Source organism: Lepidochelys kempii, chromosome 9, assembly GCF_965140285.1.
Source record: "Lepidochelys kempii isolate rLepKem1 chromosome 9, rLepKem1.hap1, whole genome shotgun sequence".
Taxonomy (NCBI): domain Eukaryota; kingdom Metazoa; phylum Chordata; order Testudines; family Cheloniidae; genus Lepidochelys; species Lepidochelys kempii.
In genome coordinates this window covers 50910505-50937335 of record NC_136388.1, presented here as the reverse complement: position 1 = coordinate 50937335, position 26831 = coordinate 50910505, and the positions used below count along the sequence as shown (strand labels likewise).

The 26831-nt window shown below is 55.8% G+C and overlaps 1 protein-coding gene across 1 annotated transcript in view; it reads left to right on the top strand.

Moving 5' to 3' along the window:
• The window catches only part of PFKL (phosphofructokinase, liver type), a 35967-nt gene extending 12913 nt beyond the window's left edge, over window positions 1-23054 (top strand). Inside the window, exons 4-22 of the mRNA XM_073360333.1 lie at window positions 2604-2793; window positions 3684-3849; window positions 4087-4131; window positions 4615-4723; window positions 6149-6244; window positions 6346-6438; window positions 7328-7453; window positions 7967-8031; window positions 10652-10715; window positions 11059-11205; window positions 11538-11608; window positions 12674-12761; window positions 15717-15869; window positions 17638-17802; window positions 18857-18918; window positions 20361-20472; window positions 20919-21018; window positions 21528-21633; window positions 22148-23054. Coding sequence (XP_073216434.1) covers window positions 2604-2793; window positions 3684-3849; window positions 4087-4131; window positions 4615-4723; window positions 6149-6244; window positions 6346-6438; window positions 7328-7453; window positions 7967-8031; window positions 10652-10715; window positions 11059-11205; window positions 11538-11608; window positions 12674-12761; window positions 15717-15869; window positions 17638-17802; window positions 18857-18918; window positions 20361-20472; window positions 20919-21018; window positions 21528-21633; window positions 22148-22295 — 2106 coding nt within the window. The 3' untranslated portion in view covers window positions 22296-23054. The remainder of the gene's footprint in view (window positions 1-2603; window positions 2794-3683; window positions 3850-4086; window positions 4132-4614; window positions 4724-6148; window positions 6245-6345; window positions 6439-7327; window positions 7454-7966; window positions 8032-10651; window positions 10716-11058; window positions 11206-11537; window positions 11609-12673; window positions 12762-15716; window positions 15870-17637; window positions 17803-18856; window positions 18919-20360; window positions 20473-20918; window positions 21019-21527; window positions 21634-22147) is intronic.
• Window positions 23055-26831: the final 3777 nt, after the last annotated feature.

Sequence of the window (26831 nt, the reverse complement as noted above, 5' to 3'; positions counted from 1 at the left end):
TTGAGTTCAATAGGCTTTAACAAACCAAAGGGCCAGATCCCTAGCTGGCACAAATCAGCGTGGCTCTATTGAAGTCACCCAGACAGTCTCCCCTGCAGTCAGTGGGGAGCGCTGATTTATACCCGCTAGGGATCCAGCTGAAGGCGATTTAAACAGGTGCCGCTGGTATGGTGTCACAGCCCTGCTAGAAACACAGGAGAGAGGGACTGGAATGTCTAACGTCAAAAACAAGCAAGTAGCCAATCCCCCCCAGATACGCTTCCAAAACCAAACAGCTTGATGTACCTTCCCAGTGGTTTCTCTCCTTCGAGCCCTAATGCTTCTCCTTGCTAGATCCCCTTCTAGGCCCTGCCTACCCCACAAAAACAGCCACATTTAAACACAGCTGCGCAGCGTGAAAACACACAACCAATCGGGGCCACAAAAATACTTCCCAACAGTATGTCAGCGTGGCTCTTTGCTTTGTCAGAGGCTCGGGCTAAAGTGTGGTTCAGCCCCCCCGGAATAATCTGGTTCTGTTTGTGACTTGGTGTAACAGACGTTTGGGGAGGTGGGGGTCCTGGAGCAGGGACTTTGACTCTTACAGAAATACTGGCTTAGCCTGTGTTTAAGGGGCAAGGGCTTTAGTGGGGCAGGGCAGGGCTCTGCCTTGGAAATACTGGCATTGTCTGCCGCAGTGTGGGTCACTGACCCAGATTAGGTGCTAGCCCCATTGATTCCCAGCTGAGATCTACCAGGCACTCAAGAAAGCTGTAACTGCTATGTAGCCAGGACTGAGACCAGCCAGCTATGCCGGCCACATGGGAGCATCCCTCAGTTCCTTGAGCCCTTTCATTCCATTCTCTTGTGTTTTTCCCCCCTCTCCTTCTAGCATCTTCCCCGATTTGAGCAGTGTGTCTCCCTGCTCACAGGTAATGCTCTGGTGCTGCATGCCCTCCCCATCCCCGTCTGTGTGCTGCTGTTCCACAGCCGCTGGTACTCAGCATGCCATGCCATGCCTTGCTTCGCTTGGCAGCGCTGCCCGCTCATCCATGGGGAGTGACCTCAGAAGCCTGGCTCCGGAGGAGAGGGGCAGGGATGTCACATTGTTGTCCCAGCCACGTCTGCCTGAGGGACCTGGCACGACCCTCTGCATTTACGCCAAGCCTTTCCAAAGCAGTAAAGCCAACCATGGTAGCGAGCTCCTGAAATCCGTGACATTTTGTGTCTCTGCCTCCCTTGTCTTCCCTCCTTTGCTTTCCTTCTCCAAATCCTTCTCTGTTTTGCATGTGCCGGTGTTTTTACCGCCATGGGCGTAGGGTGCGCTGCTGACCCGGGAGCTGCTGTCCATACAGTTGTGAATGTGGGGTGATGGGGAGAAGAGGCCAGCTCCTAATTCTCCCCCATGCTCGGGGTTGGGAGTATGTAGCAAGGCAGCAGGGTCCATGGGGATAAAAGCAGCAGTTAGGCCTCACAGTGCTAGTTAAGGTACATCAGCTAAACTGTAGCGAACCCCAGGTGCAAATGCAAGCCAGAGACAGGCAGGCTCCTTGCTGGGACATGCCCCTAAATGAACCAGAAGCAATTTGCATGCTGAGCTGTGACCTAGAACGAAACAGGGCAATCTCTCGCGGGGATGGGCAAGGTGCCAGGCCGCCAAGTGCCCAAGGGAGTGTTTGTTCTCGCCAGCACCTTATGGAGAGTCCACTTCCAAAAGGAGAGCCGTCTGGCAGCGAGACAGGCCATTAGTGGTGCAAAGGGGTGGGGGACACATTAGCTCCCTTCAGGGCAGGAGGGTCGCGACCACTTCTTTGGGCTTGATTTGCAATCGGAGCCGAAGGAAGTGCCAGAGACAAATAAAAAGACTGCAAAGAGGTCAGGAAAGCTGTGGGTCTGACACCCTGGTGATGAGCTTGTGGGAGGCCCGCCAGTCCGACTCCCGGAGAACAGCCGTCCTCACTCCATATTGTTCCGTTGGAAGGCGAAGAGTTGTGATCCCAGCAAATGGACGCGAGGGGCACGGTCAGGGAGGCGGTGGGTGGTACGTTGCTGGTTAACTCTGCCCCAGCTGTTTTCTACCCTTGGACCAAAGGAGACTGGGAAGATTTGAAACGGAAACGTCGGGTGGATCCTGCCCGAGCTACGCTGCTGTGGTGGGGGGAGGGGTGGCAGCTTGCTGTCACAGCACAGTCTGGCTCAGGGCAGGTAGTTCTGGGGAAGGACAGGTGGAAACACAGAGCAGCATCTTCCCCTGGCTAGTGCATGCTACAGCAGGCAGCAGAGGGGACAGCTGGCCAGAGCCTGCTGCCAGCTGGGAGACCACATCAGCGGTCACAGGTGTTGGACTCCTCTAGAGCTCTAGGTACGGTTGAATCTTGGCCTACTGGGACATGGGCCAGAATAAGGTTCCTGCATCCTCTTTCCTCCCCTCTACCCACAGGTAACCTGCTCGCCCTTCCCCATCCATTAGCTGTAGGGGCAGGACGCTTCCCATGGCTGATTCCCAGGTGGATTTGCCACAAGAGTTTGTGCTCCTGAAGACCGGTCTCACCCAGTTGGCCCTTTGCATCCGCCAGCTGTTCTGGCTGTTTGTTCCTCTCTCACCTTGTTTCTGCTGTTTGTAGGGCGGCACAATCATCGGCAGCGCCCGCTGCAAAGCCTTCACCACGAGAGAGGGGCGCCTCCTGGCTGCCCACAACCTGGTGCAGCATGGCATCACCAACCTGTGCGTCATTGGAGGGGACGGCAGCCTGACGGGGGCCAACATCTTCCGGACAGAATGGGGCGGCCTGCTGGAGGAGCTGGTCAAAGACGGTACGTGCCAGCACAGGCTGCAGTCTGACCTGCACTTGCTAATCCCCAGAGCCAAAGTGGGGAGAAGGCCCCCACACTGAAAAGCACTGAAAAGTGGGGATAGCTTGAGCATGAGACGTCATCAGATTCATGGATTTTAAGGCCAGAAGGGACCATCAGATCAGTTAATCTGACCTCCTGTACATCACAGGTCATTAAATTTTACTCAGTGCATGGAGCCCAATAACTTGTGTTTGGCTAAAGCATCTCCCAGGCAGGCCTCCAGTCTGGATGTGAAGACATTAAGAGATGTCCATTGGCCCTCTGTTCCAATAGCCAATCGCCCTCACTGTTAAACTTTCCTGGCATCAGCTTCGAACTGTGGTTCTTGTTCTGCCTTTCTCTGCTCAAAGGGACATGTGGGCTTAGGTGCAAAGTCTAAATCACTAACGTGAGCCTGAAGTCTCGAAAGTATACCAAAAAGTAGTAAATCAGGAAATGCAGCTCTCCGTTTGATCCAGGAAGAAAGCGGGGTGTGATCGTGAAGTTGGCTTGACAGATTTAAAGGCCTAACAGAGGAAATCACAATGAAATTAACCCCAATTTCTAGGCTGGTCTTTTTTTAAATGACTCTCCTTACTGCAGCTTGTCATATCTTTTTTTCTGGTGCATCAATTGAGAGCTGCATGGCTGCTTCTTGCTGTCTACAGCAAAGGGCTTGGAAGACTCAGGACAATGGCCTTTTCCATTCACACTGTTCAAGCAGAACGGGGATACCTAGATCTAACATGTAACGGCTTGCTTTGCATGCCCTTAAGCAGGGCCCGTTCTGCCCCACAGCTGGAGCAGTGTCTTGCTCTGCAGGAAAAGTCGGGAGTTGATCACTGCAGCCTCTCTGTGTTTACCCACAGGTAAGATCACCAAGGAGGTGGCTAAGAAATACTGTAACTTGAACATTGTCGGCCTGGTGGGCTCCATCGACAATGATTTCTGTGGTACCGACATGACGATCGGCACGGACTCCGCACTGCACCGCATCATGGAGGTGATCGATGCGATCACCACCACGGCCCAGAGGTGAGTGGGGAGTCCCTTGCAGATGCCCTCCTCTCTCTGCTGGCAGGACCAGAGCCAGAGCTCCGTACTGAACAGTGACATGGCGCACCTGGCACTGCACAGCCCTCGCCTTGGACCCAGATTCTTGGGGGATGGGACGGGGGGATCCTTCTGATGACTGAACATGACTCTGGCCAAGGCGCCTTGCTGTAGAGAGACACTACTCCCCAAATTCTGATCCTCCTTCTCTCTTTGCAGCCACCAGCGGACCTTTGTGCTGGAGGTGATGGGCAGACACTGTGGGTAAGGACAGGCCCCTGCTTTTGGGAGGTGGTAAGGCGAGGGTGGCTGTCTGGGAGAGGGGGAGAACTGGGGGCGTGTGGTGGGGATGGTTGCTGGCAGTGTCGGGAGGGGAAGAGAGTGGGTTTTTGGGAGGAGGGGAGGAAGTGGTGCTGAGGGCAGTGGGAGGTCTGGGCTGTGTGGAATGCACTGCACAACAGACAAGAGAAGACCCTAATCAGCGATGCACCCTGGGGCAAATGGGAACCAGGGAGTGGTTTGCTCTGGTGGAAAGGAGACTGCTGCCAGCCTCTGTAGTTACCAGCACCGTAACCGTAGCGTGTGTCGGCACAAGGCATATTGTAAGCTAACCATGCCACTGTTTACTCCCAAGCCATGAGAGCCCTGAACTTGTTTTGATCCCAAGTGACACATTTCTTCCCTCCATTGTGTGCTGCTGTTGGCAGGCTGACGGTCATGGCTGCTAATCTGAGTCTGCCTCCCTAGGTACCTGGCGCTGGTGTCTGCCTTGGCCTCGGGTGCTGACTGGCTTTTCATCCCGGAGTCCCCTCCTGAGGACGGCTGGGAGGATTTCATGTGCGAGAGACTTGGGGAGGTGAGTGCCGTTTGGGACGCGGCAATCCTCTTCTGTCAGCTGGGGAAGGGAGCTCGGTGCGGTAGGGAATCCAGAGAGAAATACCACTCCAAGGTTCTGCTCTTCTTCCCTGTTCTCTCCTTTTTATCTGCCCTTCTCTTGGTCCGGCCACTTGGGCAAAGAGGATCTTAATGAAGTGACGCCCCCATTTCAAAGCAGGAGTCTATTCTTAACATCAGCAGTCGAATGTTGTCAGCCAAACACCTGCTAAATTTCAATTTAAAACCACTGTGGAACCAGAAAGCTGCTCAGGTGCTTGGAAAGAATGCACATGGGGCATGTGGGCAAGGCTGACTCGGATGCTTAATATTTTGTCTTCACTGGTACTTTACGAAGCTGTGATCTCTTTCGTTTGTTCTGTTAAATGTATAATGGGCACCCCTCTATAGGGCGCACGTCCGTATTAGGGCCCCAATCCTGCGCTCTGCTCCATGCCAGCAGACCTGCCTGCCCACATGGACCCCACTGATTCCCATGCAACAATGTATATGTACATGGATGTGTCCAACCCTTGTCTTTTCCACTAGAGTTTCCACTACGGGCTCATTTCCTTGGAAAGCCAGCTTCTGTAGTTGTTGTGGGTTAGACAGCGTGAAGGTAACAGTGTCTTCAGACAAAGCCAGTTGATGGGGCGAGTCCTTTAGGGTTTCCACAAGTGGGCATGCTCTGGGCCTGGCCTCGTTCTTGTGCCCTCCTCTGTCATGTTAGGAACAGCTTGGGCCAGATCCCCAGCTGCTGTGAATCGGAACTGCTCCACTGCACTCACTAGGCGACACCGATTCCCCCCAGCTGAGGAGCTGACCCCTCATGAAGGCTGAACCAGGCATTTCACAAAGGGTAGTGTACGCGCCAACAGGAGTTCAAGAGGGTTGAGCCAGTCTCTTTAATGAAACAAAATATGCCGCTGAATACAAATCCAGCTGAAACGTGCCCAGGGGAGGCCCAGAGAAGACTGGCAGGTAGGGCCCGATCCCACAGAGGCAGGGCCCTGTTGAAGTTAATGGAGCTCCGTGGGGAGAAGGGGGCTGTTTTCTAGGGTTCTGCAGACTGGGCAGCACTGTGCTGCGTCCCTGGGGTGCGACGGCACATTGCTCTGCCCTTGAGCTGCAGTGGCTGGAGAAGGTTTCAAGAGATCTCCCCGACTTGAGTGAGGGATGTCACTGTGTGTTAGCAGAGAGCACAGAAGCACACAGCCATGGTGCATCCCCTCCATCCGTTTACCAAGGAGCCTGCGGTTCCCCGCTCCAGGCAAGGGAGCAAATGATCAGTGCTAAGCACCAATGAACTCCCTGAACAGCTAGCGCAGCCAGTCTGTCTGCTCCGGCCAGCTCCTGTCTGCTCCGGCCAGCTCCGGTTAAGTTTGGCTGTTTCTTTCTCTTGCGGCAGACACGCAGCAGAGGGTCCCGGCTCAACATCATCATCATCGCTGAAGGCGCCATCGACAGGAACGGCAAACCCATCTCCTCCAGCTACGTGAAGGATGTAAGTGACGCACTCTGGGGCGTGCGCTCCTTTGCTGGGGGGCTCTGGAGGTACATTGACCTGTAATGAACCGAACCCACACTCTTTTCTCTGCTGAACAGCTGGTTGTCCAGCGCCTTGGCTTTGACACGCGTGTGACCGTTCTTGGCCACGTGCAGCGTGGCGGGACCCCCTCGGCGTTCGATCGCGTGCTGGTAGGTACAATCGGTTTGGCTGAGCGGGGAGATGTGTGCGGGCGGGCCCAGTGTGTGATCGCAGCGACTGGTCTGGAGTGCCTGCATTTGGGAGGGTGAAATCCCATCCTGGTAGCCAGCATGGTGAGCAGGAAGTGGGCCCCCGAGAAGATCCCGACGCAAGGGGCACTTGCTTCCAGGCTTGGGGAAATGCCTGGAGTCACATGCACAGTGCAGCCTTGGTTGGTGCTTGACCCTGTTGTGCAAAACAGAGACCAGCCCTCAGGAGTTTACTCCTCCTAATTGACTGCTAACTGTCCTAATCTTAAATAGCCTAGTAACGGTCTGGGGTCCTAATAATCTAAATTAGAGAAACAAACCCGCTGAGCCACAGAATCCACCCATCTCTTCCCTGCCCCCTCGGAGGGGCTGTGCCAGAGCTTTGTCCAGTAGCCCGTGGCTCTGATGCCTGTGTGTGGGAAGTGAGTTAACGGGGGGAAACGTAGCTGTACTGTCTGGTGCCCGAGCACAGAATTAAAACCACCCCCACAGGAGTTGCAGCAGCACCTGTCTCCTCTGTTGTGGGGGTGGGGGGGGGAGGGGCACGCTCCCTGGGAGTTTTTTTGGCATGTGGGTGTCTGGGAGAAGATCCAGGTGGCCGCAGATCTTTCCGCGGCAACTCTCAGGTATGTTTGTGCCCCGCCAGCTCAGCCTCTCCTTAGCACGTGGTGTGTTTTGTGTAACCAAGCCCGTGCGATGCTCCGATTCCTAGTAGCGCGTCTGTACGAGGCTCCCCGCTAGCACGGCTGCCTCTGATAGGTGAACATGAGCCATGCAGTGGGACCCATGGCAGCAGCGGGCCCGCACTAGACAAGCAGCCCTCTTACCAAGGTTACTGTGTCCTCTGCAGAGCAGTAAGATGGGAATGGAGGCTGTGATGGCGCTGCTGGAGGCCACGCCTGACACGCCCGCCTGCGTGGTGAGCCTTTCCGGGAACCAGTCTGTCCGCCTGCCCCTGATGGAGTGCGTCCAGGTGGTGAGTATATGGGGCGGCTCTGGGTGGACAAGTTCGACTGCTCAGGTTGGCCTCCCTCTCGTTCATACTGTACTGTGGTACGTGACAGCAATTAGCAAGGGAGAAACAGCACTCGAGAGCCCAGAACAAATGGAAGATGGGCTCAGAGATCTGCATATCTGGGGGTCTGTTCTAGCTGTGCGCAGGTGGGGTTTTATGTGTCATTAGCAATACAAAGTCTCACACACACAGATCCCCTGTGTCGAGATTTAAAGTCCCAATACATCCCTTCTGCTGTCGTCCAAAGCCTGGGTCTGTGTGTGTGTGAGAGAGAATCCGTTTCTGGCCTTGTTCTGCCCTGGTTGCCCCCAAGCCAGGCTCGGGGGTTACTAAGAGAGACTCTGCCAAGTGTAATTTCATTTTCAACCGTGTCGTACATTTAGCTGACTTCCCTGGAATTATGTGGGTTTTTCTTTCTCACTGAGAATTCCCCATCTCTCTCTCTCTCTCTCTTTTTTTTTTTTTTTTTTTCAGACAAAGGAAGTGCAGAAAGCGATGGATGAGAAGAGGTTCGAAGAGGCAATCCAGCTCCGGGGGAGGTGAGGCACTTGGATTATGGCAGAGCAGCAGCTCTGCAATAGCTATGATTGAGTCACTCCTCTTTTTTAAGATGACTATTCTAAGTACTGTACAAGCCACATGCTCACTCAGATTGCTTTGAAACTTGCTCTGGCTCATGGGGATGTGGGATGGGGTCATTTGAGCAAGGGGTTTCCAAGCTACAGTCCCTCCCCCCCCCCCAAAAAAAAGAAATCATGTATTTACAAAATCACCTGGTTCTTCTATTGATTTTTGTGCACATCTGGGGCTCAGACAATGGCTTTGATTCTCCCCAAACTGATCTCACTCCTTGGGATTGATCTCAGCTTGTGCACCGCACCCCTGGCTCTTTGGGAGAGCAACACTGGCAGTCACTGAGAGTGAAATTTGGAACTGCAGGTGGGTGGCAGCTAAACTGACATGCCCAAGGAAGTGAAATGCGTGTGCACGAGGCCCAGGGTAGGGGCAGGAGGGACTCTGCATTTCCATTCTCCCGCCCCTCCCTTCCTCCAGCAGGTCCTGGCCCTTCTCGCAGTGCTGGGGGAGTGAGCAGGCAGAGGGAAGCTGGGGGTGGGAGCTGTGCAGGGAGAAGTAGGGTGGAAAGGGGGGATCAGAGCTGTGCAGTGGGAGAGGTTGGGGGAGGTTTTATCTCTCTCCCGCCAACCACCCCACATCCCTGTCCCCCTTTCAAAATACACCCCCCCCCCCATGCTAGTCCCTGTGCTGTTCCCGTGTCCTCTGCCCAGCCCCTCACCCTGCGGGTTCCCTGCCAACGCCTGCTGCCCACAGAGAGGAAGGCTGGGGAGGGAGCTCTGGTCCATGCTGCATGGGCAGAGAGAGGGGCGACAAGCAGATGGCACAGGGCACTGAGGGAGCTACGTGCAGCCAGGGCATGCTGGGGCTGGGCAGTGACTGCCATGGAGCCAGAGGCCGGGCAGAGGGACATGGGGAGGGGCTGAGAAGTTGTTTTGAAAAGCCAAGGAAATGCACTGTGCAGCAGCATGGCTAAAGCACGGCTCGGGCCACCCGGTGGGGCGGGGCCCTTCCAGAGGGTGGCTAACCCTCAGCCTCCGCAAAGAGCCAGCGAGAGTGACGCCAGCCCTGCACTGCAGCCTCCCTTGCCCTCCGTGGGCGAGGTCCCAGCCTGCTGCCAGCACCCGCAGCAGCGCTCTGCACACGCAGGGGACACAGCCCACGAGCCCTGCGGGGGACGGACAGACAGACAGACAGCCTCGCTTTGCTGAGACGACTCTCCGGCTCAGGCCAGGCACAGCAAACAGGAGTCACCTACCCCGGCCTGAGCCTGCTCCACACAAACCTCCCCGACTTGCTGCTCCCTCCCCTTCGCCCTGACCATGAGGAGCCCTTCTGAGACACTGCCTTCGCCAACCCCTTTGCTAAGCCCAGAGACCACTGCCACGTCTGCCAGCAGCGCGCCAGCCGTCCCCAGGACACAGAGCCCTGGGCCCTGCCACTGACACACCCTGCAGCTCCCAGCGCTGAGGGCAGCCCCGATCCTCACGGTACACGTGCAGCGTCACCGCGATAGCTCTGCCAACCTGCTCCAACTGCTCCCTCCTCCGGTCAGTACAGCTCCCGCTAGCACGGCGACCGCAGCTCGGGGGCATGCAGAGAAATGCTGCAGTTCAGATCTGTGCAACACAAGGCAGAAAATGACACATTTTCTTAGTCATTCTTCGTGGCTGCTTCTCATGGCAGCAGCCTGACTGTGCCATTTTCAGCGGCAATTGCCAGCTCCCGGGGGCAGAGTTAAGGTTGTGCTGGGGTCTGGGGGGGTTATGTTCCTTAACCCTGTATGGCCTGGTTTGCATAGCTGAGCTCATCATTCTGGAAGGGCATGAGGCACCACTGGGCAACCTTCGCTCAGGAGCAAAGTTTTGCAGGCCGTTAATTAGCAGCACAGCCCATGCGATCAAATCTGCATGTGGAGCTGCTCAGCATTTCTGTTAGAACGTCCCGAAAGTGAAGTTCTTCTCACTCAGCTGCCAGGATTTAAAATCTCGTGTGTAAGGCAGGATCCTGGAATTCTGATGAGTTTGACACTACCTTAACCAAAGGAAAATGGTTTTGCCATTTCCCAAGGCTCTGAGAGTACTAAAATGTACCAAAACTACTCTGAAACCTGTTAAAAAAAGATGAAATTTGGGAGGGGGTTGCTCTAAATGGGAGACGTTAATTGAGATCTGGGAGAGAGAGATTCAAAGTAGTCCAATGTTCATACACAAGCAACAAAAAACACTAGTTTAAATTCTGGAAGTACAATAGCATAATGCCATTGACTGTCCAGCCTTTCCCACCTTGGGGAATGCAGATGCACAAGTAGCTGAGATACGGGGCTCATGCTTCGTTAGCTACACCCTCAGCTGGAGTAAAAGGCATAGCTCTACCCCCTTCTCTCCCTCCCCTCCGAACATCCAGTTCCTACAGTCTGACACCCTGGAGCTGTTCTCCTAGGCACGTGGCCCTGCCCCCTCCCTGTTTAAATCTGTGATCTCCGACTTGGCGCTGATCGCTAGCTCTGGAGTGGATCCTGCGGGTGGGGTTCGCGGTGATTGTGCTGCGGGGCGACTGGCTCATCGAGAGTGGTTTTCTTTCCAGGAGCTTTGAAAATAACTGGAACATTTACAAGCTCCTGGCACATCAGAAGACAGCCCATGAAAAGGTAAGTTGCGGGGGAGAAGGTGCAGAGAGTGCTTGGGCTCTTGGGTCTAATCTAGCATGCACTGCAAGCTTACCATCCCTGGTGCCCCAGGTGTGGCAGCACGCCCTCCCACAGTGACAGGGCTGATCCAGAGAATTTGTGGTCACAGTGATCTCTGGAGTCTCAAATCCAAGGATCATGGAGCAGAGTGCCTCTGGTGCCATTCGGCTGATGTGGCTGGGGGTCACCTGGGCTGGGGCTGGCGGGTGTGTGGTGAGGAAGTGCCACAGTTCCCTGGCACACGTGTGCTCCCCCTGCTGTGGCTGTCTGTACCGACTGGGGCTGTTTGTTTCCCTGCCGGCAGACTCACTTCAGCCTGGTGATTCTGAATGTCGGTGCCCCGGCGGCCGGCATGAACGCAGCTGTCAGGTCGGCAGTGCGCATCGGGATCTCCCAGGGGCACATGGTCTACGTGGCAAATGATGGCTTTGAAGGCTTGTCGAAGGGGCAGGTACACATCTCCAATTTGACTGGCGGTGGGGGCAGCCGGGGGCAGACATCGGCATGTGCCTCTGGGGAACCTACTCGGGTGGCTTCATATTAACACCCCTGGTGAATATTTGCCACGTCACCAAGACGTCGGTAAGCTGGCCCCGTCCAGTGAGATCGGCAGGCTGAGCAGCCAAATTCCATCCGCATGCGCCCCCTCCAAAACGTACCATCATCTCACTGGCCAGAGCCGGGGGATTTGCTGAGGGGGTCTCAGGCTTCCCAGCCAGGCTAGGAGCAAATAGGAAAAGGCCAGACTGTCGTCGGCGTGAACCAAAACATTGCTCCTTGCAGATCCGCCAGGTGGGCTGGCATGACGTAGCAGGCTGGCTGGGACGCGGCGGGTCCATGCTGGGCACGAAGCGGTAAGTGCCACGGGCGGGCTGGGTGAATCCTCACTGTGCTCAGCAGCAAGCACTGCTCGAAGTGTCAGGGCAGGAGCAGAGAGACCGGGGCCAAGCGCAAGTTTCTGAAACTCCGTGACCCACTGAGGCAGGGCTAGCCTCACACGTACTCTGAGCAAATGTCCGTTAATCTCCTTGAAGCAAAACCTGTGTCTAGAACTGATCTGCCTGCTGCAAAATGCTGCATATCCCCAGAGCAGAACCATTGCCAGCTCAAGCCTGGGGTCGCCCCACGGCAGCCTAGGAGTCATTCCAGGGGTCACTGGAGTCAACATCTCCCATTGCTGTTGAGGGGAGAGAAGGCTCGGTGTGAAAAGGAAACTTCCCCAAAATGGGAGGGGGGAGCAACTGGCCTCTTGGGATCCTGCTGCAGGGTGCGTCCCTTTAATCCAGCTGTGAATTCATAGGGTAGCTGCAGGCACCTGTGTGGAACGAGAATAAACCCTGCTTGCTCAGGCCGCCTGTGTTGTCCATCGCTTTTGCACAAGGTGCATCTAGTGTGACCTCCCATATAACACAGCCCAGAGATCGTCACTCAGTGGTACCTGCTTCAAGCCCATATCTTATTTCCAGACAAGTTCCTCACCTTATCCTTGCTCTGTTCATCCTGAACAGAACATAAGAACAGCCATACTGGGTCAGACCAATTGTCCATCTAGCCTAGTGTCCTGTCTTCCGTCAGTGGCCAATGCCAGGTGCGCCAGAGGGAATGAACAGAACAGGTAATCATCAAGTGATCCACCCCCTGTCGCCCATTCCCAGCTTCTGGCAAACAGAGACTAGGACGCCATCCCTGTCCGTCCTGGCTAATAGCCATTAAGCACTAATGACTGGGTGGCAGGGAGGGAATTCTCTTGCCATCCAGTCAGGGCTGAGATTTCAGGTGACAGTCCCTTGATGAAGCAGGTTCCTTCTCACTAGTGTGTGTTCTTCCTTGGGTGTGGCCAGCCCAGCCCCCAGCTGTAGAACCACAGTGGTGTGCAGGGTACGTTCTGCACTCAGCCACCTCCTTGTTTCGCTTTCCAGAACTCTTCCGAAGACCTGCATGGAAAAGATCGTGGAGAACGTGCGGAAATTCAACATCCACGGACTCCTTGTTGTTGGAGGCTTTGAGGTGGGTTGAGGCTGCCCCCTTCGACAGTCTGTTGGGCAAGGGGGCTAGTGAATTATTTTGTAAGACAGCAGAACCTCAGAGTTACGGACCCCTTGGGAAAGGAGCTCTGAACAATGTCTTCACCTCCTACCTGTAAGCAACTGCCCCGCACATGGGGGTGGGGACAGGCAGCTGGGTCTAGCCCCCTGGCTACAAGGATGATGAGTGAGGCACCATGGGCACAGTGGTATCAGTGAGCGTGCAGTGCAGGCTTTGGCCCTTTAAAACTGAGATGATCCTCCAGAGCCCAGTGTGCCAGCAGTCGCTTAGGCTCTGATTCCAGCAGCTCGCAGTCCAGGCCAGGCTCTGGCCACAAGAGCAGCAGCTCCCGCCCCAGCACCGACAGCTTCCTTGTAGCATCAGCAGCTTGGGCTCAGACTGAGCTTGCAAGCTTGTCCCCCTCCCGACTAAGGGGAGGGGATGAAACCAGCGCCAGTGGCTTACAGGAAAGGGGCACAGACCCCAGCGTTGCTCCTGCTCTGCCAGCTCGGGCTGCCAGCAGGGGCTCACTGCTGTGCCTGCCAACCTCAGCATCTTCACCGCCTAGCTGTAAATGGCTACCCATGCATGGGGTGAGGGTGGGAACAAGCAGCCCAGATGTGCTTACCTTTAAGGTGCAATACAGGCACAGTACAGTATTTGCCTTTTGTTTGTTTGTTTTGTTTGTTTCACTGCTGCCTGATCACATTCTTCTGGTTCCACCTGGTGTCTGGTTGACCACTCAGTCTGTAACTCTGGTGTTTGGGTCTTTGAGGTTCTACTGTACTTGTATTCCATCTGAGATCAGGGTCCCGCTGCTAGGCACTAGACATGCTGGTGGTAGGAGGCAGTGCCCACCTCAAAGAGCTTATAGTTCTCAACAGACCAGGCAAAGGGTGTTCCAGCCCCATGTTGCAGATGGAGAACTGAGGCCCAGATGGATGAAGCACCTTGGTCAAGTCACATGGGCAGTCTGTGGCAGAGCTGGGACTAGAACCTGGATCTCCTGAGCGCCAGCCTCGTGCTCTAGCCACAAGCCCGTTTTTCTGTGACATTGTGTGTAGCCCAAACTGCAAAATGTGGGTGCTCACTATGGGCCTGGACACACTATGCAGGCGCTGCCTGGGTACACCCCAGCACCGCGCTGTGAGGTAGGGACTTCAGCTATCCTGCTTGGGGTCAGAAGATCACAAAAGGCTGAAGCCATTCAAGCTGGATGTAGTGGGTACTTAGCAAAGTGCACCCGATGTGAGGCGAGACACAGGCCCTGGGGTCTGCTGGGCGCTGTTGTAACCTGGCTTCAGACACCCCCTCTTGGCAGGCTCCACCAGCTCCTGCTCCAGGCCACTGCATGCAGGATGTTTCTCTCCTCCTCGGGGAGCCCACGAGCCTCCTTTCTAAACCAGCTGGGGTAAAGCTCTGCCCCTACGCTCGGTGCCTGGAGTCTGGGTATGAGTCATGGCAGCAATCACTGCTCCTGTCAGTCATACATAAGAATAGCACTGACATGCTCTTCAGCTCTGCAGCTGATGGAGCCCCACAACCTCCATGTGAGGCAGGTATGTGTTATTAACCTGGCCCTGTCCTGGCCCCTGCTTCTGGGCAGGCTCCAGCCACCTTCTCTGGCTCTGGTCTCTCAGGCTGAGACTCTGATGCCACATCTAAGGAATGGGCCCCTGCGGACCAGCTGTCCTGAGCCCCCAGGACCAGTGCTGGCTCCCCAAGACAGCCCAGTCACTCAAGGACACCCTCCCCAGAGCTCCACCCCAGTGGACACTCGGGTTTATAGTTTAACCCTTCATACTGCTTGCTTCAATTGTCACATGTCCCTGGAGACTTCGCAGAGGAATTTCTAAACCAATCACACTTTACTGATAGACAAAGCACAAGAGATACACAGATGTAGGCAAACAAAGAAAGCCCTGTACGCCACTTCCTCCCTCAGAGTCCTCCCAACTCTGAGCATTCCTTGGATTTTGGTCCGTGCCTTCTGGGGTCCCAGGTCCCCCCTCTGGGACCCCTCTCCTCTAGCTCAGTCTTCTCTTCCTGAACATGGCATTTCCTCTGACTCCTGAAACCAGCTCCCTTTATCTTGTTGCTCTCTAGCCACCAGGAGGTCCCCCTTCGCTCAGCAAGTATATTCCTTTTTAACAGCAACTTGTAACAGTCCTTGTCTTTGTTCCTTCGTTTCTGCTGGGGATTTTCCATTGCTTCAACCCCAGCTCCTGCAGCCATCCTGGAGAACTGGTGTCTCCTCTGCTGCAGCCATCCTTTGTTCGTGGGTGGTTCCCCCTGAATGGAAGGTTAATGACTCTTCATTGTTCTTGTCACAGCCAGGCTGGGTGGAAAGTGACAGACCCGATTAGCCGATGGCTGATTCAGCACACGCTGAGGGATAGTTATACAGAGAGTTCAGAAAATCAGCTATACGCTGACAGATTCCCCAAGCCACTGCAGCTGCATTTTACGGAAGGGATGTTGAGTGATCTTCCCAAAGGCCTACAGAGCTGGCGGTAGCACTGGGTTGAGTAGTTGGCCGGCTCAGCAGGGAAAGCCAGTGGCTGAGCTCGACACTATTTATCATTATTTAGTACTGATATTGTGGTAGCGCCTAGGATCCCCAGCCATGGCCCATGACCCCGCTGCGCTAGGTGCTGTACACAGAGAACAAAGAGACAATCCATGTCCCAAAGGCCTTACCCTGCGGAACGCTGGGGAGCTCCTGTGGCTGCTGTATGCACATTGCTGCTTTGGGGGGTAGATAGGAGATCTGAGTCTCTGCTAACCCCCAGCACCTTTGTGAGCATCTCAATTCACCGAGCATCAAACCGGCCTTGCCCGGGGGTGCAGCTCTTGGGTAGACCCCAGCTGTGAAGGTGGGGGTGGGTTATCGTCTCTGCCGAGTTGTTACGTTTCCACTGCTGCTGCCCCCTGCAGGCGTACGAGGGGGTGCTGCAGCTGGTCGAGGCCCGAGGGCAGTACGAGGAGCTCTGCATCGTCATGTGCGTGATCCCGGCCACCATCAGTAACAACGTGCCCGGGACCGACTTCAGCCTTGGCTGCGACACGGCCGTCAATGCTGCCATGGAGGTGAGGCAAGCCCAGAATCAGGGGATGGGGGGAGGCATGGCGGCAAGTTCCTTGCAAGGTGAGCAGGAGACTTGCCACTGCTGGGAGATGCGTTCCCATCGCAGGCCCAGATCCGCAAAGGGGTTGGGCGCCGTGACGCTGCGCTTCGCAGTGCCTCGCTTGTGGTTACCTAGATCAGTGGTTTTCAACATTCGGGCTGGGTCGCGGAATTCAAGGCACTGGGTCGCCTTGCTCAGCACCCAGGGACCCTGGTGGCTGGCCAATAAAAACTAGTAGTCCCTACCTGTTCTGACACTGTGCTGCACCCCGGAAGTGGCCAGCAGCAGGTCCAACTCGTAGACAGGGGGGCCACAGGGCTTCACACGCTGCCCCCGCGGTGCCTGCAGGCGAGAGCCGCGCAGAGCCGTTTGCACGCCTCCGCCTAGGAGCCAGACCTGTTGGTCGCTTCCAGGGTACAGTGTAGTCTGCAGTGCCAGGACGGGTGGGAAGCCTGCCTCTGCACCCCAGCCGCGCCACTGACCAGGAGCTGCCAGAGGTAAGCCCACGCCCCAATCTGCTACCCCAGCCCTGAGCCCCTCCCAAACCCAGAGCCCCTTCCTGCACCCCAAACCCTTCATCCCCGGCCCCACCCCAGAGCCTGAACCCCCAGCTCAGAGACCTGATAACCACTGACCTAGATAACCCCGGGACCAGCACTGTGATTTGCAGAGCCCGAGGTTGGCTGCTAGGCTGCTGCTGCTTCCAACGTCATTGGGCCAGAGAGGGAGCAAGCATGACTCTGTGGTCCAGTGCGTGCGGCATCCTCCTACAGGGTGAGTCCCAGTGTCCAGTCCCCTTGCTCTAGGCGCTCTCGCCCACCCCCTGACAAATTCCACAGTGCAGCTATGAGCCGTCAGCACAAAACCCTGCAGCCCGTTGAACAGGGAAAAGTGCAGAAGAAGGCGGTGCCTTTTGGCTGCCCACCCCGCCCTGCATTTCCAGCATGGGTCACCCACACTGCCCCGTGCTCCCCCATCCCCTCTGCACACTGTCTGGGGAGATACTCGCTCACCCCCCACACAGAGTGCAGAGACCCACCCCTTGCAGCCCAGGCTCCTGCTGGGGCCAGCCTTGACAGCCTCCTGCACCCCAAAGCAGCCCCTTCCTCCCCCCATTGCTGTGTGGGCCTTGTCCTCCCTCCCTGCGCTGGCTAGATGCTCTGCTCATCACCTTGCTAAGCCAGGCTGAGGCCTGGCCCTGGAAACCATGCTGGACCTGTCGGCCAGAAAGATCCCACCACAGACAGGCCCAGGCCTGTGTCACCAGGTTTCACGCAGTAAGGGGAGGGACTAAAGGGCAATTCCCCTTCCTCCTCCCGTTCAGCCTGGGCCCTGCAGAGTGCCCCCACCATGCCCCACAGCCTGCCAGACAGCAGGGCCCTCCCCAGAACAGGGCTTGGACCCAGAGCTGCCCTGACTCTGAGCAGACATCTGCCGGACAGTGGCAGAGCGCTGCCTGGAAGTGGGGGTCAAGGGCCCTGTTCTGATGGGGCGTGCATGCAGGTTGGATCGAGCATTTCAGGGGCGCTGTAAGGATTGTGAAGGGCCAAGCAATCCTTGGCTGCCAGGCTGGAGGAGGAGAGCCTGTCTGCTCAGGATAATGGCAGACATGGCTCTGACCCACAGCTGGTTCTCCTTGCCAGCTGTCCGTGACCAAGGGGTGGGGATCCCATACTTGCTCCAATTCTGATTTCCATGCTAATGAGCCCTCTATTCTCTCCCCGGCACAGAGCTGTGACCGCATTAAGCAGTCTGCCTCTGGCACCAAGCGCCGCGTCTTCATTGTGGAGACCATGGGGGGTTACTGCGGCTACCTGTCGACAGTGACCGGCATCGCCGTGGGAGCAGACGCTGCCTATGTCTATGAGGATCCTTTCACCATTCACGACCTGAAGGTGAGCTCGCTCTCTGACTCCTGCGGAGATGCGCCCAGCTCTATGCAGAGCGTGTCCTTCCCTTTGGGCATGATGTGGGCCAGACTGAGATGGGGCCACGCGATACGTACAGGAACAGGAAGAACATGCAGCAGGTGACTTTGCTCCAGTGTTCCCTTAGTGTGTTCGGGGCAGACATAGTACGTGGGACCAACGTAGTACATGTAATTATTTTGCAGTGCCATTAATTAAAGGGAGGAGAGAGAGCGCAGGGTGGTTCCTGGGAGAGAGAGAGCCGTGATATCTGCCTCACTCACTGGACCGAGGAGATCTAAGCATGGGGGTTGCCAGTGGGAATTCGGTGAGGACATCAGCTGTAGATGTGAGGTGGGAGGAAGGGCACGGTGCTGGACATGGGGTTGGGAGGGTCTGATAGGGATCCCTGGGCCCAAGGATAATGAGGTAGCAGAGGAAAACGAATGGCTGCCTTTCATTGCCTCATCAGATCTGAATCTGAGTGCTGGATTCACAAAGACCCTGTGGCAGAGGCTGGTCTAGTAACCTCTCATCGTGAGGATGGCATCACCTCTTGCTACAAGGATAGGCTCCCTGGGTCCCTCTGATGCAGAGGGTGAAGAGTCTCAAGAGCCTGGGCCATCAGGGAGGCGAGGAAATGATTCACCAGAGGCCCTAGCAGTACGGCTCACCTGGGGAGGGAGCTGAATGAGCCCTAGTAACTCCCTTCCCCCAGGCGGTACCCAGGGGCCAGCCAAGGTTCGTTCATGGCTGCATTAGCACAGGGCAGAGGAGATGCTCCCATTGGATCAGCTTCCTCTCCCTGCCAGAGAGCACGTTGCAGCTGTTGTTTGGACTCTGCCGGGAGGAGGAGGAGATGATGTCGATCAGATGAGGGTGTTTCTGGATGGGGGTTGCGCTGTGCCGGAGGTTTGAACGGAGGGAAGGCGAGAGTGGGGCTAAGGGCCTTCTCTGGGGCGGGAAGCCCCTGGCTGGGCAGGTGCTGGGTGGTGGGACAGTGCTGAGTGCTGTACTAACATGCCCCGTGTCTGTCTTGTAGGCCAACGTTGAGCACTTGACTGAGAAGATGAAGACTGACATTCAGAGAGGCCTGGTGCTCCGGTGAGTCAGCCCGGGGCTCTTCTCTGTGGCAACACAGCTCTGCAGGCTGCACTACTGCTGCGAAACTAACCCAGCCTCCACGCTCCAGCCTGCAACCAGACTGTGCGGGGCACCGGCCGGCCGGCCCCCTCGGCACCCCCTGAGCGCCAGGCTGGAGAGCCCACGCAGAGCTGGGAAGGAGGGTGTTCCTGCTTAAATCCTGCTGGGGGGAGGGGTTAGTAGTTTTAACCCTTTTCCTGCTGCTGAGGAGAGTACCCCGTGGGATGCACGTTTGGAGCACAGAGGGCTCATGAGTGTGCCGGCTGAAGGACACAGCCCTGACCCTCCAGGCAGCCCAGCTGCTGCCCGTCGAATGGCTACACGCGCACGCAGGAATCGGGGAGGGGCTCTCAAGGGAAGCCAGCACGCTACGCAAGGGTGGAGAACATTGGTCTCGATGCGGCTGCGGTTGAACCGCAAAGAGTTGAAATGAACCAGTTTGAAGAGCTGAGCTTGGGGTTGGGAGTCAGCCCCATCACAGAGCAGCACCCCAAGCGCCGGGCTGGTTTTAGGGGGCTGCGACAGCTTTAGCGATTTGAGGGCCAACAAGAAGCTCTGACCTCCGGCCTTCAGAAGCTTTTATTTCCAAACCCCGCAGGTCAGCTTTAACCCGAATCAGCCTAGTGAAGCCCCCAGTGGTTAGAAACGTGGGCAGGATATACTGGGACGAACCAGCGTGGGAGAAAGCATGTGATGGGGGAGAGGAAACAGGGCTGCAGGAGCCAGGGGTGAGACCTGCGGGTGGTAGGGGTCAGCAAGTGAGACGTGGCTGTGCCGTGCGGTGTGGTCAGTGCGGGGACTGTCTCTCCCAGCCTGGCTGAGACCACCCCGGGGAGCTGCCACTATCTAGCACAGCTGAGCAGTGACTGTTTCACCAGCTGCAGTGCCTGGCGGGTGGAAGCCCGGGGAGAGGTTCCTCAGAGTGGTGCACAGGGAGCTGTCTAAGAACGGGATGAATTAGATGTAGCCTCCAGGAGGGAAAGTTCCCTGGCAGGATGATTTCTTCGGCTAGGCAGAGGTGGCAGGCCCATCCCGTGAGATGTTTGAAGCAAGGCTCCACAAAGAGCGGGCTAACACACTACCGGGGCAATCCTGCACTGGTAGGGCGAGGGAGGGAGATCTCACTGGGCTCTTCCATCCCTAATGCCTAGGGCTTCGGCCCCGAGCCAGGGCTTGGCACGCAGGGCAGCAGGAGTTTCCTGCGCTGTCTGCTGACCTGCCAAGCTTTGGTAACTGCGGAAGGTTTCAGAGGCAGCCCGATTTGGGATCATAGATTATTGTTCCAGCTCCCTGCTTTGCCCATGGTGCAGCGATCCGTGGGTAGGATCCTCTGCCCCCCAGCATGGCCTTCTGAATCGCGGGAGGCAGCCCCGCTAACGTGCTCTCCTTTGCCTTCTCCCAAGCAACGAGAAGTGCCATGAACATTACACCACTGAGTTCCTCTACAACCTGTACTCGTCCGAGGGCAGAGGGATCTTCGACTGCAGGATCAACGTCCTGGGACACCTCCAGCAGGTAGGCGGCAGCCGCGCCGGCTAGGCTGGGAACTTTCCTGGCAGGTGGCTATGGCCAAAGACAGGCTCCCGTTCAGCTCAGGAGGAGAGGCTGGGGCCTAGTCGCCTCTAGACCCTGCCTCCCCTTTGCTTTCACTGTCTTCCTGTGCTCATGGCAGTGCGGAGGCCTCCGGATGTTTAGCCAGTTGGAGTGTCGCTCTGCAGGCCGCACCCCCCCCCGAAAGCGCAGCACACGCCGTGCAGGAGCTGCCTGGGCTGTATGCTCTGTGTACGGCCCAGAGGCGGGTGGCCATTTCCAGGGCACCCACTTCCCGTGTTCCACAGTGATGTGTAGATGCCCCTACCCCCCCCTTCCTGCCTGGTGCCACCCCCAGCAGCTGTGCAGCAGGCTTCCTTTGTTCCTGGCTTCATTCCATGCCCCATGGGGCCACCCGTCTCCGTTTACAGGGCGGAGCTCCGACCCCCTTTGACCGTAACTATGGCACCAAGCTGGGGGTGAAGGCCATGCTGTGGATGTCAGAGAAGCTGCAGCAGGCTTATCGCAAGGGTAGGTCGAGTGTTGCGGCGAGGGGAGGCCTTGTCTGGCACAGGGAACATGGGCGAGGACGCAGCGCTTGCCCTGGGCTCACAGAACACTGTGCCTGCCGAGGCATTGACACTGAGCCCCTGGGGTCCATTGGGCAGGCTTCTCCCCCACCCCGGGTGAGTGTCCAGCGGCTGAGCCAGGCTGGTAACTCTGGCCCCACCAGCCCTGGTGATCCGCGGGACACGCTCAGCATGGGGAAGTGTCCGTGCAATTTGCCAGCCCGCCCCAGCCGTGGCCTGCAGAAATAGCCTCTAGAGGTGAAAGGGGAGCAGAGGCCCCACAGGTCAGTCAGTCCTGGCCTGAAGTGGCTTGTTACGAGGTAGCCCCTGCTGATGGTGCAGCGAGCTGGCCCCTGCATTCCGGCAGCCCCTTGCTGAGGCCGAGGTCTATTGCTGGTTAAACAGCACTCTGCGGGGGACCTGCATGGCTATGTCCATGTTGCTGCTAATGCCCCGCCTGTGGTCCTGCAGGGCGCGTCTTCGCCAACTCAGCAGACTCAGCCTGTGTGATCGGGCTCAGGAAGAAGACGGTGGCCTTCAGCCCCGTGATGGAGCTCAAGAAAGTCACCGACTTTGAGTGAGTACCGGGCTGGGAGCTAGGGGGGCTCCCTTTTCCCAGTGTGCTTGCCTGCTCGGGAGCCAGGGCCTCTGCCAGCCAAGCCATCAGCGATGCGCCTCTCACGCACTGGCGGCAGGGACCAGGGTTGGCCTGATGCAGTCATGGGCCAGGACAGCAGTGCTCCCAGCGTCTCGGACAGAACTGGTGGGAGATGCCACAGCTTAAGAGCAGAACTCACTTTCCCCTTTCAGCCTGGTTTGATCTCCCCTGTCTGACTCCCCCAGAAAACCTGCCTTCCACCCACCAGGCTCCTGGTGCATTTCAAAGCCTGGGGTTACTGGGGTTTCCAAGACCTAGCCAGTTCCCCTTTGAAAAGCTGTCTGTTCCACTGCGGGGAAAGTGCATCTTGCAGGCTGGAAACGCTGGATGTGGGGGATTCGTCCAGCTGCTGGGAGCACGAGTCTCTGGGTAGACCCTTTGCTGCTGCAAGCAGGCTCGGTGCGGTGCTGATCTCTGTCCCTCTCCCCCACAGGCACAGGCTGCCGCAGGAACAGTGGTGGCTCAATCTGCGCCTGATGCTGAAGATGCTGGCCAACTACCAGATCAGCCTGACTGAGTACATCTCCGGCAAGATGGAGCACGTCACCCGACGCACCCTCAGCATCGAGAAGGGGTTCTAGCACCGCCCCGCAGCTGCAGGGACGCTGTAGTACCCCATCCCCCGTGTCTCTATTGACTCCCCACACAGTATTAGCTGAACCCCGGTCCCCAGTGGCAGGAGAGGGGCTACCAGGTGCTCGTGCTGGGCGCACTGGCTAGCAGTGACTCCCAGGATCTCCTGCCTTCTGGGGATTTCAACCAGCCCCCGAGATTAGTTGACACTACTCTCTCCCACCTGACCTGCAGAGCGGGTCTGTGGTCTGCCTCTCCCCTGCAGGGTCTGGGCTACAGGGTCCCAGGCCTACCAATGGTTCGGTGATCAATGGTTTGGGTGCCTGGCTAGAGCCACCTTACAGGGGCCTGATTCTCAGCAAGCTCTGTGCACAGACCCACAAAGATATTGAGATGCCTAATTCTCATGGCTTTCAGAGGGACGTAGGTGTCTAAAGACCCTTCAGGGTCTGGGCCCAAGCCAGGCCCCTGTAAGGCTCTCCCAGTGGGCTCGTTCCGTTTGAAGAGGTTGTCCCAGGAGGCTGGTGTCTGTGGGAGGAGCACATTCACATGCAGTCCGCACAGGGCAGCTCCTTTAGCTCACACTGAGATTTTGTTCCCATTATTTAATGTCTTCAGTGTCTGATGAATTCTTCAAAGGTGTTAGCGTCATCTGCAATGAACTGGAAGGGACCAGGGATGAGTGTCAGCTCCCCACAGGCACTTCCCAGTGGTTTTCTCTCACCATTGCGTAGGCACCCAATAAAGTCTCCTTCTGTTCTTCCCGACCTGGAAGACGTGTGGCTCCTGCATGTTCCCGCTCGCCTCCTCTGTTGGGACACTTCCCAAATTGCATTTCTTCCTGGCAGCTGGAGTCTTCCCTGGGCGCTGAGCGCAAACCCAGCCCAGCTGTGTGCTGCGCAGTGAGCGCCCAGGAGACGCTGTTTCGCACGAGTGCTTGGCTCCTGTTGCTCTCCTGCGCAGGCTCCTAGCACGGCCGAGGCGCCAAGCTCCCTTCCCTGCCCTTGCCGATGTTCCTCGTGAGTCACCATGTCCAATGCACGCTGTGGGGTAGTCACGCGTCTGTAACCAAACCTTCGCTGGCTGTGCTGTGTCCCAGTGTTCTCTGTGGTGCTGCTTGTGTCTCCTAGCGATAAAACCCGCTGAACTCGAACCTGTGTCTGGAAAGTGGCCCCTGCCTGTGTGGCCGAGCACCAGCGTGGCTGTTCTCCATGGGGGCTTGGACCAAGGGAGAGCGCGGCTCCCAGCTCGTCGTGTTGGAGTCCCGTGGCGCTGAAGTGGAGAGAGAAGGACTGTAGATCGTAGAGGGGGTGAGCTAGTCTGGAAAACAGGCCCCTCTGCCCCTCTGGTTCACTCCCCCCGTGCTTTGGTGTTCTTGTCCACCTCTGTCCTCCCAGACGCTGAAACCCCAACCAATGTGGTCTCAGAATGGTGTCTGGCTCGCTGGGAAGCAGGGCAGCGATGCAGCATGAAATCCCAGGCAAGGCCGCGGTTTGACTAAGCTTCAGCCACAGACGCAGCGCGTAGACGGCATCTCTGCAGCCTGCCGTGGGCCTTTGCTGAGCGCTAGGCGTCTGCCCTGAGCACTCTGTGCAGCTGTCCAGGAATAACAGGCAAGGCCCCATACCGCGGATTATCCTTCCCTGTAAGAGTCCAAACAGCCCAGAAATCCAGGAGCTTTCCTTGAGTCCATACTTACAGCTTCTTCTCCCAGAAAACAAGCTGACAGGTCCCCACCCGCGTGGGCTCTTTCTTTGATTGGTGGAGAGATAGGAACGCATTTAGAGTCTTTGATCTCTGATCATCGCACACAATGACCACTTGCATTCAAATGCGCAAGAATTAGCACTTCCCTGCTGAAGTTCTTCATTTGCATTCCACAAGGCTTCTTGCTCGTTTGATGGGTTATTTAGTTACTGGGGTACACATGTCAATGTTTATTACATCGTAACAGGATACGGATAAGTGAAAATGCATGTAACAGCCCATTCGTTTTCATGAAGCTTAAACACCAAATACACTCTGATACAATTAACAACTGCTTTAATCTACACTAATACACACATGAATTGGCCGGGGGCTTTGGCACGAGCTGGCACCTGGTCTGCCAGCATCACAATGATCATTATTTCCATTGCACACATGGAGAAACTGAGGTCCAGAAGAGAAGTGACTCTCCCAAGGCCCTAGAGGATGTCACTAGAAGAGAACAGAGACCACATCTTGACTCCCAGGGCAGTGCCTTGGCACCAGGACTATGCAACCTCAGAGGTCAATAATCTTGCGCCATCCATGATGAGTTTTGAGCTCTAAGGTGTTAAGGTTACAAGTGTGTGCAACTATGCCTATGTGGGCCACAACTGAGGATGCCAAATTCAGGACAAACTGCTGAGAAATAGGGCAGATACACCGCAAAACAGTTAGCTAATCCCACATAGGATATACCAAACCAGCAACAAAAGTAAACTTCTGTTTCACCACACTGGCAACAAGAAGTCATAAAAGCAGTTTCCTTAGGCATTCCAGTTCTTTTATCACCACCAAAAACACTGGATTTAAAGGAGAGTAGTTTTTTACAACCACTCTCATCAAATAGAAGGTTCTCCTGATCCCAAAGGACCAGCCACACACCCAGGTCAATATATAACTTAGATCTTACCCACAAATCACGCTGATGCCAATCCTTTAGTATCTAAAATCTAAAGGTTTAAGCAGAAAAAAAAGGTGAGAGTTAAAATTGGTTAAAGGAATCAGTTACATCGAGTAATGGCAAAGTTCTTGGTTCAGGCTTGTAGCAGTGATGGAATAAACTGCTGGCTTAAGTCAAGGCTCTGGCTGCTTCCAAATCATTGGAAGGTCCTCAGTCCATTGGTTAGAATGCTCCCATTAGCATAGTCCAGAGGTTTGGGTAGGAAAGAGGCAAAATGGAGATGTTTCCAGCGCCTTTTGTAGCTTCTGCCATGTGGAGAGAATCCCATTGTCCTTACTGTGGAAAAGTACAGTAACAAGATGGTGGTTGGATCACATGGACAAGTCACATGTCCATGCATTTTGCCTAGTCACGGCAGGAAATTCCATTAAGTGTAATAGGCATCACCCATGGTTCATTGTCAGTTAAATGGTCTTTTGATGGGCCACTCAGTTTGAATAGTCCCTCCAAGATGTGCTGGCCAACTACCTTGTGGGTGTTACCCCAGGAGCAAACATTTGAAATCCAGTTATGGAGCCAATATTCATAATTTCAAATACAAAAATGATTACATGCATACAGATAGAAAAATCATAACCTTTTCATAGACATCTTACATGCCAGATTTTGTAAATATATAACAGTGGTTGCAACAATTATCTATATGGTCATATTTTAATCAGATAACGTCACAGTGTGTTTCAGTGGAGTTCAGCAAACACCCGCACACTGGCTTTCACCTTTACAACAGTTATACATCCTGAAGTGCTAAGGAGACTGGGAAGGATTCCAGGCCAAATGCAAATGACGCCTTCATCACTCACCCTTGTCCTTCCAGCTCACTGCTTTCCCACCTTAATTCTGACTCTTACAATTTGCAAAAATACACACGGATGTCAAAATACATTCTTAGGAAATGATCAGCTCCGCTTCTTCCTAGAGATCAGATAATGCATGCATCGTACGGCTGGAAAAACAGATCTGGGCCAGAAACCTGGAGAGTACGAGGGGGCCTTGTGGGGACACCTTAAATAAACATTAACCAGCAACTTTCCTCCTCACTGATAGATCAGATCACCAAATAAAGTCCTGGCCACAGCTGTGGCAAGATTTCAAATAAACAGAGCACTCAGGCAGGCAGGAAGCTCTGATGGGGACCAGACCAGACGCTCAGAAGCAAGAGCCTGTTCTCTGAAAGTGCACAGGAAAAAATATTACAGGGCTCAGCAATCTGGCATCCTTCCTACTGCAGCTCTCACTGCACAAGCACAAAGAAGGGGACCTAGGACAGGCCTGCTGCTCTGAGCACAGCTCCAAGGAGCCTGTGAGGGCGAGCCCCACATAGGGGGCGACAGACGGAGCTCTGAGTTGGCTGGAGAAAATCTCAGTGGAGGTTCTGGTCCAGCTCCGCATAGGGACTTTGGTGTCCAAATCCTGGGTGGTGGCTGCGAGCCACACAGCCCCCACTTGGTTGCTCAGAGCATGCCTGCCAAATCCAGCCAGAGGAGGAGGAGAATAAATAAATAACCATTGGAGCAGGGGACTGGACGCTGGGTCCGCTGTCTCCTAGGTGGGTGTCCCAACCACTAGCCCTAGTGGTGTTCTTACACTGTCGGCGGTATCTCCCATCGGCTGGCATAGGCAGCTCCCCACCAAGTGTACTGGCTGTGTGGATCCCATTCATAGGTGCCCGTCTCTCTCCATGCATTGTATAGGGAACCTGGGTGTCTCTAGCAGGGTCCTGGCCCTTTAAGGGAGGGTGAGAGCCCAGTTCCAGGGGTTGGGAAGAACTGAAGCAGGCACTGGGAGAGAGAAAGATGGTCCGGGGGAGCAGTCCGTGCCTGGGAAAAGGAAG